The sequence below is a fragment of the Camellia sinensis genome, chromosome 3 (genome assembly GCF_055761805.1).
Source record: "Camellia sinensis isolate YWXY chromosome 3, ASM5576180v1, whole genome shotgun sequence".
In the NCBI taxonomy this organism is placed as follows: Eukaryota; Viridiplantae; Streptophyta; class Magnoliopsida; order Ericales; family Theaceae; genus Camellia; species Camellia sinensis.
Genome location: NC_138963.1, coordinates 131755522 through 131769692, shown reverse-complemented (window position 1 = coordinate 131769692; position 14171 = coordinate 131755522). Strand labels below are relative to the sequence as shown.

General features: G+C 46.9%; 1 protein-coding gene across 4 annotated transcripts in view; it reads right to left on the bottom strand.

Moving 5' to 3' along the window:
* LOC114284769 (uncharacterized) overlaps window positions 1-13656 on the bottom strand; it is a 41224-nt gene extending 27568 nt beyond the window's left edge. For 2 of the 4 annotated variants that reach the window (XM_082920824.1, XM_082920825.1), the window contains exons 1-3: window positions 13526-13656; window positions 13284-13376; window positions 12348-12437 (exon numbers count right to left, since the gene is read on the bottom strand). Coding sequence is in view for 1 of the 4 variants with exons in the window: in XM_082920823.1 (XP_082776949.1) it covers window positions 12348-12437; window positions 13090-13116 (117 nt within the window). In the remaining 3 variants the exon portion in view is untranslated. Of the gene's footprint in view, window positions 1-12347; window positions 12438-13089; window positions 13129-13283; window positions 13377-13525 lie in introns of those variants that run through there. The other 2 variants (XM_082920823.1, XM_082920826.1) reach the window with 2 other exon arrangements.
* Between the last annotated feature and the right edge of the window lie 515 nt (window positions 13657-14171).

Genomic DNA, 14171 nt, shown 5'->3' with positions numbered 1-14171 from the left:
GTGCTGTGAAGATTAAGGCTAAACAAAGCCTCTCAATTAGGGTATATCGCGACTCGACACCATTGATTTTGCGACTGATGTAATAGACTGGCTTCTCAATGCCATCTATGTCTTAGACAAGTAAAGCCCCAATAGACCGAGGTGTAGACGTCAGGTACAGAAGCAGAGGCTTGTTGGGTTGTAGGGCAATCATTGTAAGTGCTTTCTTCACTACATCAAATGCCTGCTGGTGTTCTTGCAACCATACAAACTTCTGATTCCCTTTCAGCAGTGTCCCAAAGGAAAATGTTATCTCAGCAAGGGCTGGAATGAACCTCCTGAGATATGACACTTTGCCTAGGAATTTCTTCAAAGCCTTTTGAGAGTGTGGTGGTGGCATCTCCATGATTGATTTAATCTTATCCCCATCTACTTCAATCCCCCACCGGTGTAAAAAAAAGCCAAGGAACTTGTCGGCGGTAACTCCGAAGGCACACTTGAGAGGGTTCATCTTTAGGCAGAATTTGCGGCACCGTTGAAAAACTTTTTCCAAGTCGCAGAGGTGTCGGTTTGCCTCGGTAGACTTAACCACAAGATCATCCACATATACTTCCACTTCATGATGCAACATGTCATGAAACACTGCAGTCGTAGCCCGTTGGTAGGCTGCCCCTGCGTTTTTCAAACCGAAGGGCATCACTGTATAGAAAAAATTTCCCAAGGGTGTTTTAAATGCCGTTTTTTCTGCATCTTCTGATGCCATTTTGATCTGGTTATAACCACTGAACACATCCATAAAGGAGAACATCTTATGGCCTGTAGTAGAATCGACAAGTGTGTCAACATGGGGCAATGAAAACTCATCTTTCGGGCAGGCCTCATTCATTCAGGTCGGGAAAGTCTACGCAGACCCTGATCTGGCCGTTTTTCTTCTCCACTGGCACAATATTTGCTAGCCAAGTTGGGTACTGTATAAGCTCAATGAACTTGGCCCTCGGCAACTTTTCTACCTCTTCCTTAATCTTTGCCTCAAGGTCAGGATGATACTTTCGAGCATGCTGCTTTATTGGCTTAGAGTTGGGAAAAGTATCCAGGTGATAGGTGACAAGAGACGGGTCGAGACCAGGCATCTCATCATATGTCCAAGCAATGACGTCACTGTACCGCTTCAGTAGTGTTATCAATTCTGCCTTAGCTGTTGGAGCCATTGTGTCGCTGATGAACACGGGGCTTGCTCTGCCCTGGTAAGTTGCTGAGGTTCAGCAAGCACCTCCTGCTACGGTTTGGGTCTATCTTGCACGCATTCAGGGGCGGGCTCAGGCGTCTCCACCAACTCTTCTTGGGACTCATCATCGTCACATTTATTTGTTTCGGGGCCTTCCTCCCAAGGTATGAAGCCTGCCCTCCAAGACTCGTCTTAGGTAGTAAACTGTCTTACCGCCCTCCCGCACCTTAACAATCTTGGGCAGAGGACTTGTGGACTTGCTGCTCCTCTTCTGCCCACTACTTTCTGGAGTAGCCCCTGCATGCCGAATGCCTTCCCATTTTGGCAATTTTACTCCTGCAACTTTACCGGTCCTTGGAGTTTCACCCGTTGACTCAATAAAGAAAACTGCATCCGAATAGTGTGCCTCCTCAACCCCAAATGGCTGTTCAGACGCATTTATATGGTTACTGTGCGCTTTCCCAACTTTGCCTTCACGCATTGGTGATAACTCGATGGGATAGCTCCATATCGGTGCATCCAAGCTCTGCCAAGCATCATGTGGCAATTTGTGCCCGCTTCAATCACATGAAACTTGGTTGCGGAACGGATCTCACCAACTGGTAAGTCCACGACCACATGACCCTTGGTATCTTTTTTCTAGCTGCCAAAACCCGTCAAACCATCCTGGACTCTAGGATCCCAGCCTTTGCAAAGGTGTCAGTAGTGATGATGTTTATGGACGCCCCCGCCATCAAGGAAAGCACGCTTGAACTCTACATCATTGATGTATGCTGTGACAAAAAAGGGCGATTATGGGGAAATAGGTATGCTCTGTCTGCCTCTGAAAAGTAATGGCCCCATAAGCTTCCTAAATGCGCCAAGGCACATACTCCTTAGCCTCAGCAACTTCATCACGGTGCACTTCAAAAATGAGGGCTTCCAACCTAGCAACTTGGCTCAGCCCCAACTGGTCAAAGAAGGCGCAAAACTTAATAGAGTTTTGTAAGGCCTGGGCATTAACATCCTCTGTGAATTTTGCCTCTGCAGGTACTGTCTCAGGGAGCTGGCCGGTTGCAATTTCTTCTAACTCATCATAGTAAGACGCCATATGCACTTGATCACGCACAGGCCCGAGATAGCCAATCATATATGTATATTCTTCCCCTTCTCCTTGTGGTTAGGATAAGGGTCCTTCTATACATCACGGTTACCGGCATCTTTGAACTTCGGCTCATTTGCGTCAACTTTCTTCTTGAAGATACTTTTCAAAGTCCAACAGTCCCTAGTAGGGTGTCTGGTGGTTCTGTGATAGACACAATAATCCGGGCTTTCTTTGTCCTTCTTTGTTGAAAGGACATCAACTGGAGCCAAGGTAAGTTCACCATCAGCTACCCATTCTTTAACCAGAGCCTCAACATTCTCAAGGCGGCAAGGACATAGATTTCTGTCCTCATAACTCTCTCTTCCGAAATGACGTCGCCTATCCTTGCGAGCGGCTCCCTCCTGCAAAGGTTACCGCAACAACCACTGCGAGGGTAGCGGTGGCTGTCACGAGATCTGTGCAAGGGACCAGTGGTACTGAGGTTCCTAGCTGCCTCAATCAAGGCTGAAATGGTAGGCAGATTATGATTCACCAAGAAAATTTTGTAGTCGCGTATGGCACCCCTCCACACATATGCTGACTAAATGGGCCTTATCCACTGGTTCATAACAATCAATAGCCTTATCTTGGAACCACTTAACATAGTCCAGTCTATCTTCGCCCTCCTTTTGGACATCTCGCCCAAGGGTGAGGGTTGTAACTTTCTCTTTGTTCAACATCTCCTCCCAACTTGATAGCCAAGTTTACATACCAGCTGCAAGCCCTTTCAGTAAGTGGACTTGGAGAACTCCCGAAGGCGCAGAGTGGTCACTGCCATGGACACCAAGAGTTTCAATGAACCTCACCACCTGTTCTCTGGCATTGCCTTGTTTCCCATCAAACTTAATAAACTTGGGCACTGCATACCCAGTTGGGTATGTGGCATGGTCAATATCTCCCCAGAGTATGGGGCCCTCACATATGAGTCGGGGAGAGATGGGAGTTGTTTCTTGCTACGCTCTTGCTCGAGCATAACTTGTACATCGGCTAGACTAAAAAAGTGAGTGGGCCGGAATGGTCCAGTCTGCTCCTGGGTAGCTGAACCAGCGGCCGCACCGTTCGCCTGAAGTACCACTGGAGGAACCTGGATCAGAGCCCGAACCTCAGGGAACAGGTTAGGCACTGGGTTTGGGACTGCTACAGGCAGAGGTGCTTGCGCTGGAGCTGGTCGAGAAGCCATGGCCATAACAGCCTCAGTGAGAGTTTGCAAAGCTGCCAGGATCTCCCTCTGCGTATCCTGGAGTGACTGAACTGCCTCAATCACAACACTGTGGTCACGGTCCTCCGCATGTGCTGCTCCGCCAATTGAAGAGCTTTACTAAACTTCATCCTCTGCCATTTTTTTCCAATGAGGTGTGTAAACCACTGCGGTATGAACCATCAACAAAGCAGCCTTCCCAACGGAGTCGCCAGAAATGTAAAGGGGTTCGAGGCAGTTCAGTCAAAATTTCTATTGTTGAACCTTGGGAAATGGGTCCTATTTATAGGCTTTTCCTTGGTACCAAGAGCACACCAAGTGGCCAAATAGAGAGAGGACATGTGTCCTAGAGGATCACATGGAATATTCTGCCTTGAGCCACCAGGCAGAACGTGCCACGTGTCCTTCTACATGTGTTGTGTACTATCTGTTTGCTTCCGCAACTACCTTTTTGAGCCTCAACAAGTGTAGTTGCGACAGGAGTGTTTGGCGTTGCAACTCCCTCTTGAGCCTCAGCAAGTGCAGTTGCGACGGGAGCGTTTGCTGCTGCACTTACCTTCTTAGCTCAAACACCTCAGCAAGGCACTTGCAGCGGTAAACCTTGCTGCTGCACTTGCCTTCTCAGTTCTACTTGGCCACTACATGCATTCTCAAGACTTCATTAGTCTACTATCGACTATGTTCGTGCTCACTGCAGCGAAGCCTTCACCCTTAGCCACCTAACCACAAACTCCCCAGCTTCCCAGGGCGAAGGCCACAGCCAAGCCTGCTATCAGCCATGCTGTTCCTTAGTACCAACCCCAAGGGGCTTCCTTAGTCCTGCCTGTGCGACCAAGGCAGGTCTATGACCTAGGTAATGGAAAGGGAGTCCCTTATGCTCGGGCTACCCTACTCCCATTGTCGCGGGATCGCCGTGGTAAACTAATACCTGGGACCTGCTATCAGTGCCAAGTTAAATGAATTTTGGGGCCTGCTATCAGCGCCAGGCATTACCCTCTACTTGCAGAGGGGAATCTTTTTCCAAAGGCTGCTATCACCTTGGCGGGATGTTCCCTCCGCAAGTTGGTTGCTGCGGTAGTCATTTCCCGTGGCAAGTTCAAATGACATAACCGACAATATTGGAGATGGCGATGCCGACAAAGTGCCTATGCAACTTGGGCGCCTCTGCAACTTGGTAGCTTCGGTTCTCTTCTTCCCTCAGCAACTCCATGTGGCGACGGAACTGAGAATACTAGGAATGGCGGCGCTAAGACAAAGTGCCTCCGCAACTTGGTCGTCGCAACTGTCGCCTCTGCAACTTAGTTGGTTTGGCTTTCTCTTTCCCTCGTCAACTTTGGATGGCGGCGGAGCCAAAGATATTAGGAATGGCGGCGTTGAGGCAAAGTACCTCAACAGCTTCCCCGCTGCAAGTATTCCCTCTACAACTTGACCGTCACATGTGTTCCCGCTGCAACTTGACTTGGTCATTTTTCCTTCGTGGAGTCTGTTTGGGGTCGGACCTACTCCGGCCCACTTCCCTTGGACTTTTAGCCCATGGTCCTTTTTTATTCCTAGTCGCCTCTTTGGGGCGACCTCAGTACTTAGGCCCATACTTAGTCGCCTCTTTCTGACCCTCTACATTTGCCCCCTGCCCCAATGCGGAACGTGTCGGCGCCCTTTTGCTACTTTCTTTATAAATAGCGCCCATGGGTCCACTGGTCCCCCACTTCCGCCCAAACACACTTTCTGTCTCCTTGTCTTCTTCTCTTCCTTGACCCACTTTCCAAAGTCGTCTTTACTTTTCTTTATACTTCCTTATGGCTAGCACAAGGTTTCTACCAGACAGGGCTGACCCACCCCCTACTGAATGGAGGAGAGCCTCATACTTCAGAGGGCTAGCTGACCCTTTCTGGAAGGCCGTTGACTCCTTCGTTCCTGATGCCCTTCCTTTAGAGGAGCCTCGGCTTCCTTTTAGTGAGGCTACTTTCGATGATGCTGACATGGTGAACCCAGTCTCCATGCTGCGGTTTCGCGTCGAGCGTGGTGACTTTCCCCATTCATACATCTACTATCGCACTCACTCGGGCCCTTCAACAGGCTGGTCCCTCTGGGTTGATGACATCATTGCAGATGGTGGGTTCAAGCAGCAATTGCGGGATGTTCATCTCTACAATGCCGTTTCGATTTCGAGGGTGTTATCAGTGCACAAAGTACAGACCAACACTGATATGGTTGTCTCTTGCTGGAGCCACGACACTCACACTTTTTCTTTGGCATGGGGGGAGATAACTCCAACCCTTGAAGATGTTACCGTCCTTCTACGCTTGAGCACTCATGGAGATCACCCTTTCGATCCAGCGTCCCTGACTCTTGCAGAACAAGTTTCTGTCACTGCCCTCCAAGGAGCCTTTCGAGAGGCGCGGAAGTATGGCTCTTGGTCTGATCTTAGGACTGGGGAACTACTCCAGGAGAGGCCCAAGAGGGACAAAACCACTAATCTTTCTGGCTGAAGCATTTCTTCAAGGACCTGCAACCAGTTGTGGGCGACATCACAGAGGAGAGTCGCAACTCCGTAGTTGGGCCGGGCTACCGCAGCGACTTGTACTTGGCCGCCTTCGTCAATTACTTCATTTTTTTTTTTTCTTCCCCAGCAACCCTGCTGGGAGTATTAACCCTCTGGGGTTCCCTTTGGCTGTCAAACTTTGCAGCAGCAGCCAAATCCCACTGGCCCCCCTCTTCTTGGGGAACTTATACTTCTGCTTGATCTCATCCATACGGACATGGAGCGATCCATGGGCCCGCTATGATGTGTAGAGCTTTGTGCACACTCAGTTCCTGACCGCTTTCTTCTAAGAGAGATTCCCTGTCACGGGCCCCGTCCCTAAAGAACATGAGCCTTTCTTCACAGACGACGTCCTTGATGCAGAGGGTCGTCCTGTTCTAGATGCAAAGGTCGACCTGTCACGAGGCAAGTGCGCCACTCCCTTCCTCCCTCGCATCTCTCAGTGGTCTGGTCTTGGCACCAACAGACCCTTTGCAGATTATGTAGACCGCATGGAGGAATGTGTGTGCCTTTCACTCAGCTTCTTCCAGGCATTTATGTGGTTCCATTCTATTTTTCCGAGGCTCGCCATGTTGATTTCTCCCACGACAGTGTCCAGGCCAACTCTTATTGTTGCCATGATACGCCCCGAATTTCTCCCCGTGTGGAACGAGAAGGGCATGTCCAGCGTCATCTATCGACCGAACAGGGTCCCTGAGCAGTTCGGCATGGATCAGGGCGTCCCACATGCCCCTCCGCTTCAGACTGATTACCACCAGAGCTTTCAGCGATTTGCCCGTGATTATACCGCTCTACTTGTGGAGGGCTTAGGCTTCATGGAGCTTCCCTCACTTGGAAGAGAGGGCGCCTTTACTCACAGTAAAAGGCTGTTCTAGCACCGCAACCTCAATTCTTTCTTCAACTTTTGCAACATTGCTCCCGTAGTCCCTGCGATGGAACCCATCCCGCAGCCTGACTTATCTCTTCGTCTGCCCTCTGGCCGAGGGAAACAAACCAATATATTCTGTCGCTTCAAGCTTCTATCCCTGACTACCGTGGAGAAGCCTCACCCGTCTGGAGCAAATTGCTCCCCCTCAAGTCGGCACGACAGTTACGGACGACCCGCTCCAGACTAAGGGCAGCCTAAGAGGTAGCGGCATCAGTTGCCGAGGCACGTGCCTCACCAAGTAGGAAGAGACTCCGAAACGTACCCATACTTAGAAAATATTTTGCATTGCTTCCTTGGACTTCTCACGTTTACTTTGGTAATCACATAACCTGTTTTCTTTTCAGGGCCCACCGGCCATGCCACCGGCCCCAGAGGTTCTTCTACTGCCATCGGACTTTCCTCAAATTCAGACGACGACAACAACGACGACCTTCCCACTGCTACAAGGGTCACAAGGTTCAGGACCCGCAAGGCAGTACTTCCAGATGTTGAAGAAGAACCAAATGTTGGGGCGGCACCAACTACTGAGGCTGAGCCGATTGTGGAGGCTGCAGAAAATGAAGTTCCCCCTGCTGTGGAAGTTATTGCGGGCAGCCTAGTTGCTGAGGGTGCAGAGCCTCCAAACCCCGCTAATTCTGTGCACTCCGACCGTTCCTCTGTCGGCGGACATGATTTTTTCCCCGAGACCCCAAGGGAAGATACCGGCATGAGAGAGCCGCTGGAAGTTGCACCACCTCCCTTTGGAGCTGCATCTGGTGGTTCCTCCCAGTCCACTGAGTCTCCATTGGTTCAGCAGACCCCACTTCCGAACGCCCAAGTGTTGCAAGTGTAGCGGCTGCTTCCACTGTTCCTGCTGTGACCCCTCTAAATTTGGACCGACTTGTATAAGTAACTGTCACTTTAGCCACCCACACTGTTACTGTTGTCGCTAGGGCCTCTAACCCAGTTGCTTCGGCAACCTCTCAACAACTGGCAGACTTGTACTCCACTCACTTTCCGGAAGTGCCAACTGACCTTGGGGTATCCCAAGATTTTTATACTGGGATGGATACCACTACTGTTCCAATTCTGAACGTTGGAGACTACCAGATGGATAACCTCTTTTCGGAGCGACATGATGGTGCAAGCAGCTTCAGTCTTTCTCGCGAGGCTAGTTCACCCGGTCGCCAACGCTGCATCTACCCATTCCAATGCTGCTGGGCAATCATCTTCAGGGGAAATGCGTCGTCCTCAGACCTTTGGTCGCTCCACCAATCTCCCTCCAGTGATTGAAGCTGGCGGGGGTGTGAGGGAGTCCCCTCAGCCCTCAGAGAAAGTTTCTTTTCTAAGTTATTGGGTCTTCTTCGTAGCTACTTCCACTCTCACCACGCATCCAAGCGCTACACCCCAGCATCTTTACTGCTTTTAACGTTCCTGGATCTATGGTGCAGACCGCACTGCTGGGGTTACTCGCCAGCTTCATTCGCGACCTTGCTACTAAGAAGATTCTGACAACCCTTAGCAAGTTCGTGGAAAGTGCCGAGGCAAACCAGAGCGGCCGTAAGAGGAACGGTTTGGACCTATCGTGGATGAGGGATAGGCTTCAGGCAGTCGATAGTTTCCTCAAGCATGCAGACAACGTGGCAATGATAGGGCCAATTTTGAACCCATCATCTACTCTTGTCAACTTGTAGTACCCGCTGCTGGTTGCCTCAGCAACTTTGTAGGGGCCTTCCCATCTTGGTGAGAACTTGGGAATTGGTTGCCCCCGCATGATTGCGTCCACTGCCTTCCATACCAAGTCCCATTTATTGAACTTCTTGTGTGTTGAACAGATTGATTGTAGGCACGAGCTACGGATTGATGATACTTTTCCATTGCCCGCGAGGCCCAATCTCTTCTTTCTTCAGCTGCCTCTATGTCATTCTTTCTGCTGTCTGGAACTAAGTGTGCTGACATAGCCATTCTTGCTGAGGGTACTGCCAACTCAACTGGTAACGCAGCTTCGAACCCGTACACTAGGGAAAATGGGGTTGCCGGAGTTAGCTTGGAGAACTCCCGAAGGCGCAGAGAGTGGTCACTGCCATGGACACCAAGAGTTTCAATGAACCTCACCACCTGTTCTCTGGCATTGCCTTGTTTCCCATCAAACTTAATAAACTTGGGCACTGTATACCCAGTTGGGTATGGCATGGTCAATATCTCCCCAGAGTATGGGGCCTTCACATCTGAGTCGGGGAGAGATGGGAGTGGCTTCTTGCTACGCTCTTGCTCGACCGTAGCTTGTACATCGGCTAGAGTAAAAAAGTGAGTGGGCTGGAATGGTCCAGTCTGCACCCCAGTAGCTGAACCAACGGCCGCACCGTTCGCCTGAAGTACCGCCGGAGGCACCTAGATCGAAGCCCGAACCTCAGGGAACAAGTTAGGCACTGGGTTTGGGACTGCTACGGCCAGAGGTGCTTGCGCTGGAGCTGGTCGAGAAGCCATGGCCATAACAGCCCAGTGAGAGTTTGCAAAGCTGCCAGGATCTCCTTCTGCGTATCCTGGAGTGACTGAACTACCTCAATCACAACACTGTGGTCACGGTCCTCCGCATGTGCTGCTCCGCCATGTGAAGAGCCTTGCTAAACTTTATTCTCTGCCATCTTTTTCCAGTGAGGTGTGTAAACAACTGCGGGTATGAACCATCAACAAAGTAGCCTCCCCAGCGAAGTCGCCAGAAATGTAAATGGGTTCGAGGTTAGAGAAGGTAATTAGAGAGGCAAAACTATGCTAATGGTCCAAGAATGGTGGAAGTGGCTTGAGAATGAGCAGCAGCAACTGTCTGGAAATTGGAGAGTGTGCAGCTGGGTGAGGTTGAAGCAAGTAGCTCAAGAAGAAATGTATAGCAGTGCCAAAATGGGCAGCATCTACCCTAAATCCCCAAAATTCCTCTTGTTGAACCATGGGAAATGGGTCCTATTTATATAGACATTTCCTTGGCACCAAAAGGACACCAAGTGGCCAAATAGAGAGAGGACATGTGTCCTAGAGGATCACATGGAATATTCTGCCTTAAGCCACCAGGATGAAGGTGCCACATGTCCTTCTACATGTACTGTGTACTATCTGTTTGCCTCCGCAACTACCTTTTTGAGCCTCAACAAGTGTAGTTGCGACGGAGTGTTTAGCGCTGCAACTCCCTCTTGAGCCTCAGGAAGTGCAGTTGCGACGAGAGCGTTTGCCGCTGCACTTGCCTTCTCAGCTCGAACCTCAGCAAGTGTACTTGCAGCGATAAACTTCGCTACTACACTTGCCTTCTCAGTTCTACTTGGCCACTACATGCATTCTCAAGACTCCATTAGTCTGCTATCGACAATGTTCGTGCTCACCACAGTGAAGCCTTCACCCTTAGCCACCTAACCACAAACTCCCCAGCTTCTCCGGGCGAAGGCCACAGCCAAACCTGCTATCAACCATGTTGTTCCTTAGGACCAAGCCCAAGGAGCTTCCTTAGTCCTGCCGCCTGTGCGACTAAGGCAGGTCTATGACCTGGATAATGGAAAGGGAGTCCCTTATGCTGGGGCTACCCTGCTCCCATCTTCGCGGGATCGTCGCGGTAAACTAGTACCCTGGGCCTGCTATCAACTCTAATCAATAAGTCTTGGGGCCTGATGCCCTTGGCTAGCCTTGAGGCCTGCTATCAGCGCTAGGCATTACCCTCTCCTTGCAGAGGGGAAGCTTTTCCCAGAGGCTACTATCACCTTGGCGGGATGTTCCCTTCGCAAGTTGGTTGCGGCAGCAGTAGTTGGTACGGTAGTCATTTCCCGTGGCAACTTCAAATGGCATAACCGACAATATTGGAGATGGCGGCGCCGACAAAGTGCCTCTACAACTTGGGCGCCTCTTCAACTTAGTTGCTTCGGTTCTCTTCTTCCCTCAGCAACTCCAGGTGGCGACGGAACCGAGAATACTTGGAATGGCGGCGCTAAGACAAAGTGCCTCCGCAACTTGGTCGCCGCAACTGTCGCCTCTGCAATTCCCTCATTAACTTTGGATGGCGGCAGAGCCGAAGATATTAGGAATGGCGACGCTGAGGCAAAGTACCTCGGCAACTTCCCTGCTGCATGTATTCCCTCTGCAACTTGACCGTCGCATGTGTTCCCGCTGCAACTTGACTTGGTCATTTTCCTTCGTGGAATCTGTTTGGACCCTTGGCGGGTCGGACATACTCCGACCCACTGTCGGCCCACTTCCCTTGGACTTTAGCCCATGCTCCTTTTTCATTCCTAGTCGCCTCTTTGGGACAACCTCAGTACTTAGGCCCTTACTTAATTTGGGGTTTAATTTCTGACCCTCTAAAAAAACAGAACGTAGTGGCTAGAATTAGTGCTGAAGCTGAATTTAGATCAATGGCTCATGGAATTTGTAAAGCTTTGTGGATCGAGAGATTATTGGAAGACTTAAAAATTCCAAGAACATCACTAATGGAAGTTTACTGTAACAAGAAGGCAGCAAATGCAATTGCTCATAATCTTGTTCTTCATAACAGAACTAAGCATGTGGAAGTCGGCAAGCACTTTATCAACGAAAAGATTGAGAAGGAATTGATCTACATGTCTTATATACCCACTGTGGAGCAGATTGCAGATGTTCTTACAAAGGGACTACACAAGAGGCAGTTCGACCACCTAATCTACAAGTTGGCCATGGAAGACATATTCAAGCCAACTTGAGGGGGAGTGTTGGAAATGGGAAGAAAATAATTCTGCCAGGATATGGCTGAATTCTTTAGGATATCACAGCTGTAAATATCTAGATTTAGTCAATACTATAGAATAGGAAAGTTTATATTTAGAATTAGAATTAGTAACTAAATAGTAGCTAATCAGTCCTCAGAATCAGTAGCCAATCAATCCCTTATTTTATGCCATGTATCTCCTATTAATAGAGGTGCTGTGTGTACATTGTTTAAATATGAGAATAATAAATATTATTCTTTCTAGCTTTCATTCAAAATAATAAAATCCAGTTTTCCAACTAGTACCAAGCATGTAGATTTTGAATTTCTGAACAAATTTAATTAAGGCATTTCAAAATGGCCTATTTGACTGATCAATAAATTAATGGAAGGAAAATAACACGGTGCAGCCGTTAATAGAGTAAGTAGAACTTCAATTGGCGAACAATAATGCAAGACCCCAAATGTTCTAGCAAACACTCACATGGGTGTTGGTCCCACACCCATGTGAGTGGTAGATTTTTTGGTAAATTTTTGCGTATCCCTAGGCATTTTGCTCATTGGTGAAATATGGCAAGAGATGAAAACCACAAAAGAAAGACACGAAAAGGAGCATAATGTAACTACTAGGGAATCCTGGAAAACAAACTCACTTGGTAAGTCAACGAGAGATGGAAATAAGCTGAACAAATGATCCAAGAGACATCGATGCTAGAAGCACACTTAGAAACGATTTTTCTGATCTGCATCAAAAAAGAAAACAGAAAAAAAATATATGTATGAAAGCCGGTAATGCCCTTCACTACAGATTAAGTCCACAGTATCTCTGAAAGCATTCTTTTAGATCCTCCTTTTTGAAATTAAACATACGTGTTTAGTTGTCAAAATTTCCATTAAGCTCAATTAGTTTCAATACGAAATTACTATACCATATTTTGTTCCAACAAGGTTACGAAGGCGCATAATAACTTTAAACATACAAAATAAGGTGTGGCATCACATAAGCAACGAAATTTATTTCTGAAGTAGCATTGACCAGACAAAAATAAAATAAAACTACAATTATGAATACCAATATATATGAAGGGTCTTGCTAAAAAGTGCCCTGGGACACGAAAAGTAGACCAAAAAATAAATTTGAAAACACAAGACACTTCTTATTAAATGCAATGCACTTTTTATTGAAATTAACGCACTTCTTTTAACTGTTTGACCTATTTTCAAGACACTTCCTTATTTCAAACCCAATATTCAGCACTTTTAACATTTGTCATATACAAATATCAAGTTATAAGGACACAACAATTGCATGAATTATAACTAAGATCATTTCAATAAAATAAATGAAATATATCTTTTAAGAACGGAACCAAAAAGATGACACAAGGAACTTACTTCTCTACATTTCATGAGCTTTAGCATTAATGGGAAAAACTACAAATGCAAGACTGATGTTAGAGGAGGATAAGTTACCAAAATATTTGATATACATGTTTCATATTTCTTCTTTTCTACTTCTAAATCTGAAAATTCAGTCAAATAAAGAAACTAAATCCTAAGCAAAGAATCATGCCAATCTCAAATCATACCTGAGGGAGTAATGTCGGGAAATTAGTTAGAAGTTTTCTCTTGTTAAGATTTCGAAAGTCAGTGTAGCAGCAACAACACGGTCTAAAAACTCACTGCAATCAAACATTGGAAGAGTGATTTTCAAATATGATTTATCATACGATATGCATAAATAGAGAATAATTGTTAGATGAAATCATAATTTCATTTTTTCCCCACAAATAAACTATTGTGAAAGGACTACAAACTAAACCATCTTTACCGGCTCAAATATGAATGAATGAAGGTCCTCCTACTGCGATCAACATCATGTAGAACCACCTCTCCAAAATAAAGAAAAAATAGACGAATTTCCTAAGTAAAACTGTAGAATAAAAGAACAATGCTTACATTAGCACATATGTAAGCATAATGATGAGGGGAAGAACTAGGAGAGGTAAATATCAAGCACCAAAAATACTTCAACATTCCAAATAAATAGTAATTACAAGTTAATAACACCTACAATAAATTTATGGTCATTTTTTTCCATGTTTTGTTTGGTTCTGCTTTGAATGAGAACCATCATGGCTCGAGCTTTGACAACTTCTTAAGCTAGACAAGGTCTCTTCTTTTTTTTTTTATAACAAAACGACTAACTCATTGCAGCAAGCAAGCATATAAATTCTTCTCAAAGAAAATATTTTCTCCCCCCAACCTAAACGATGCATTGTCCTCAATGTAAAAAACAAAATCACAAAGGTTATGAGATTACCTTAAATAATGAACCATGTCTATATATATATATATATATTTTTTTTTTTTGACCGTCAACAAAAAATTTATTAAAAAAGAAAAGATGAACTATGAACCTGCATGGGATTATTGCCAATAACACAAGGGAAAAAAATTACAAACGAAAAACTAAC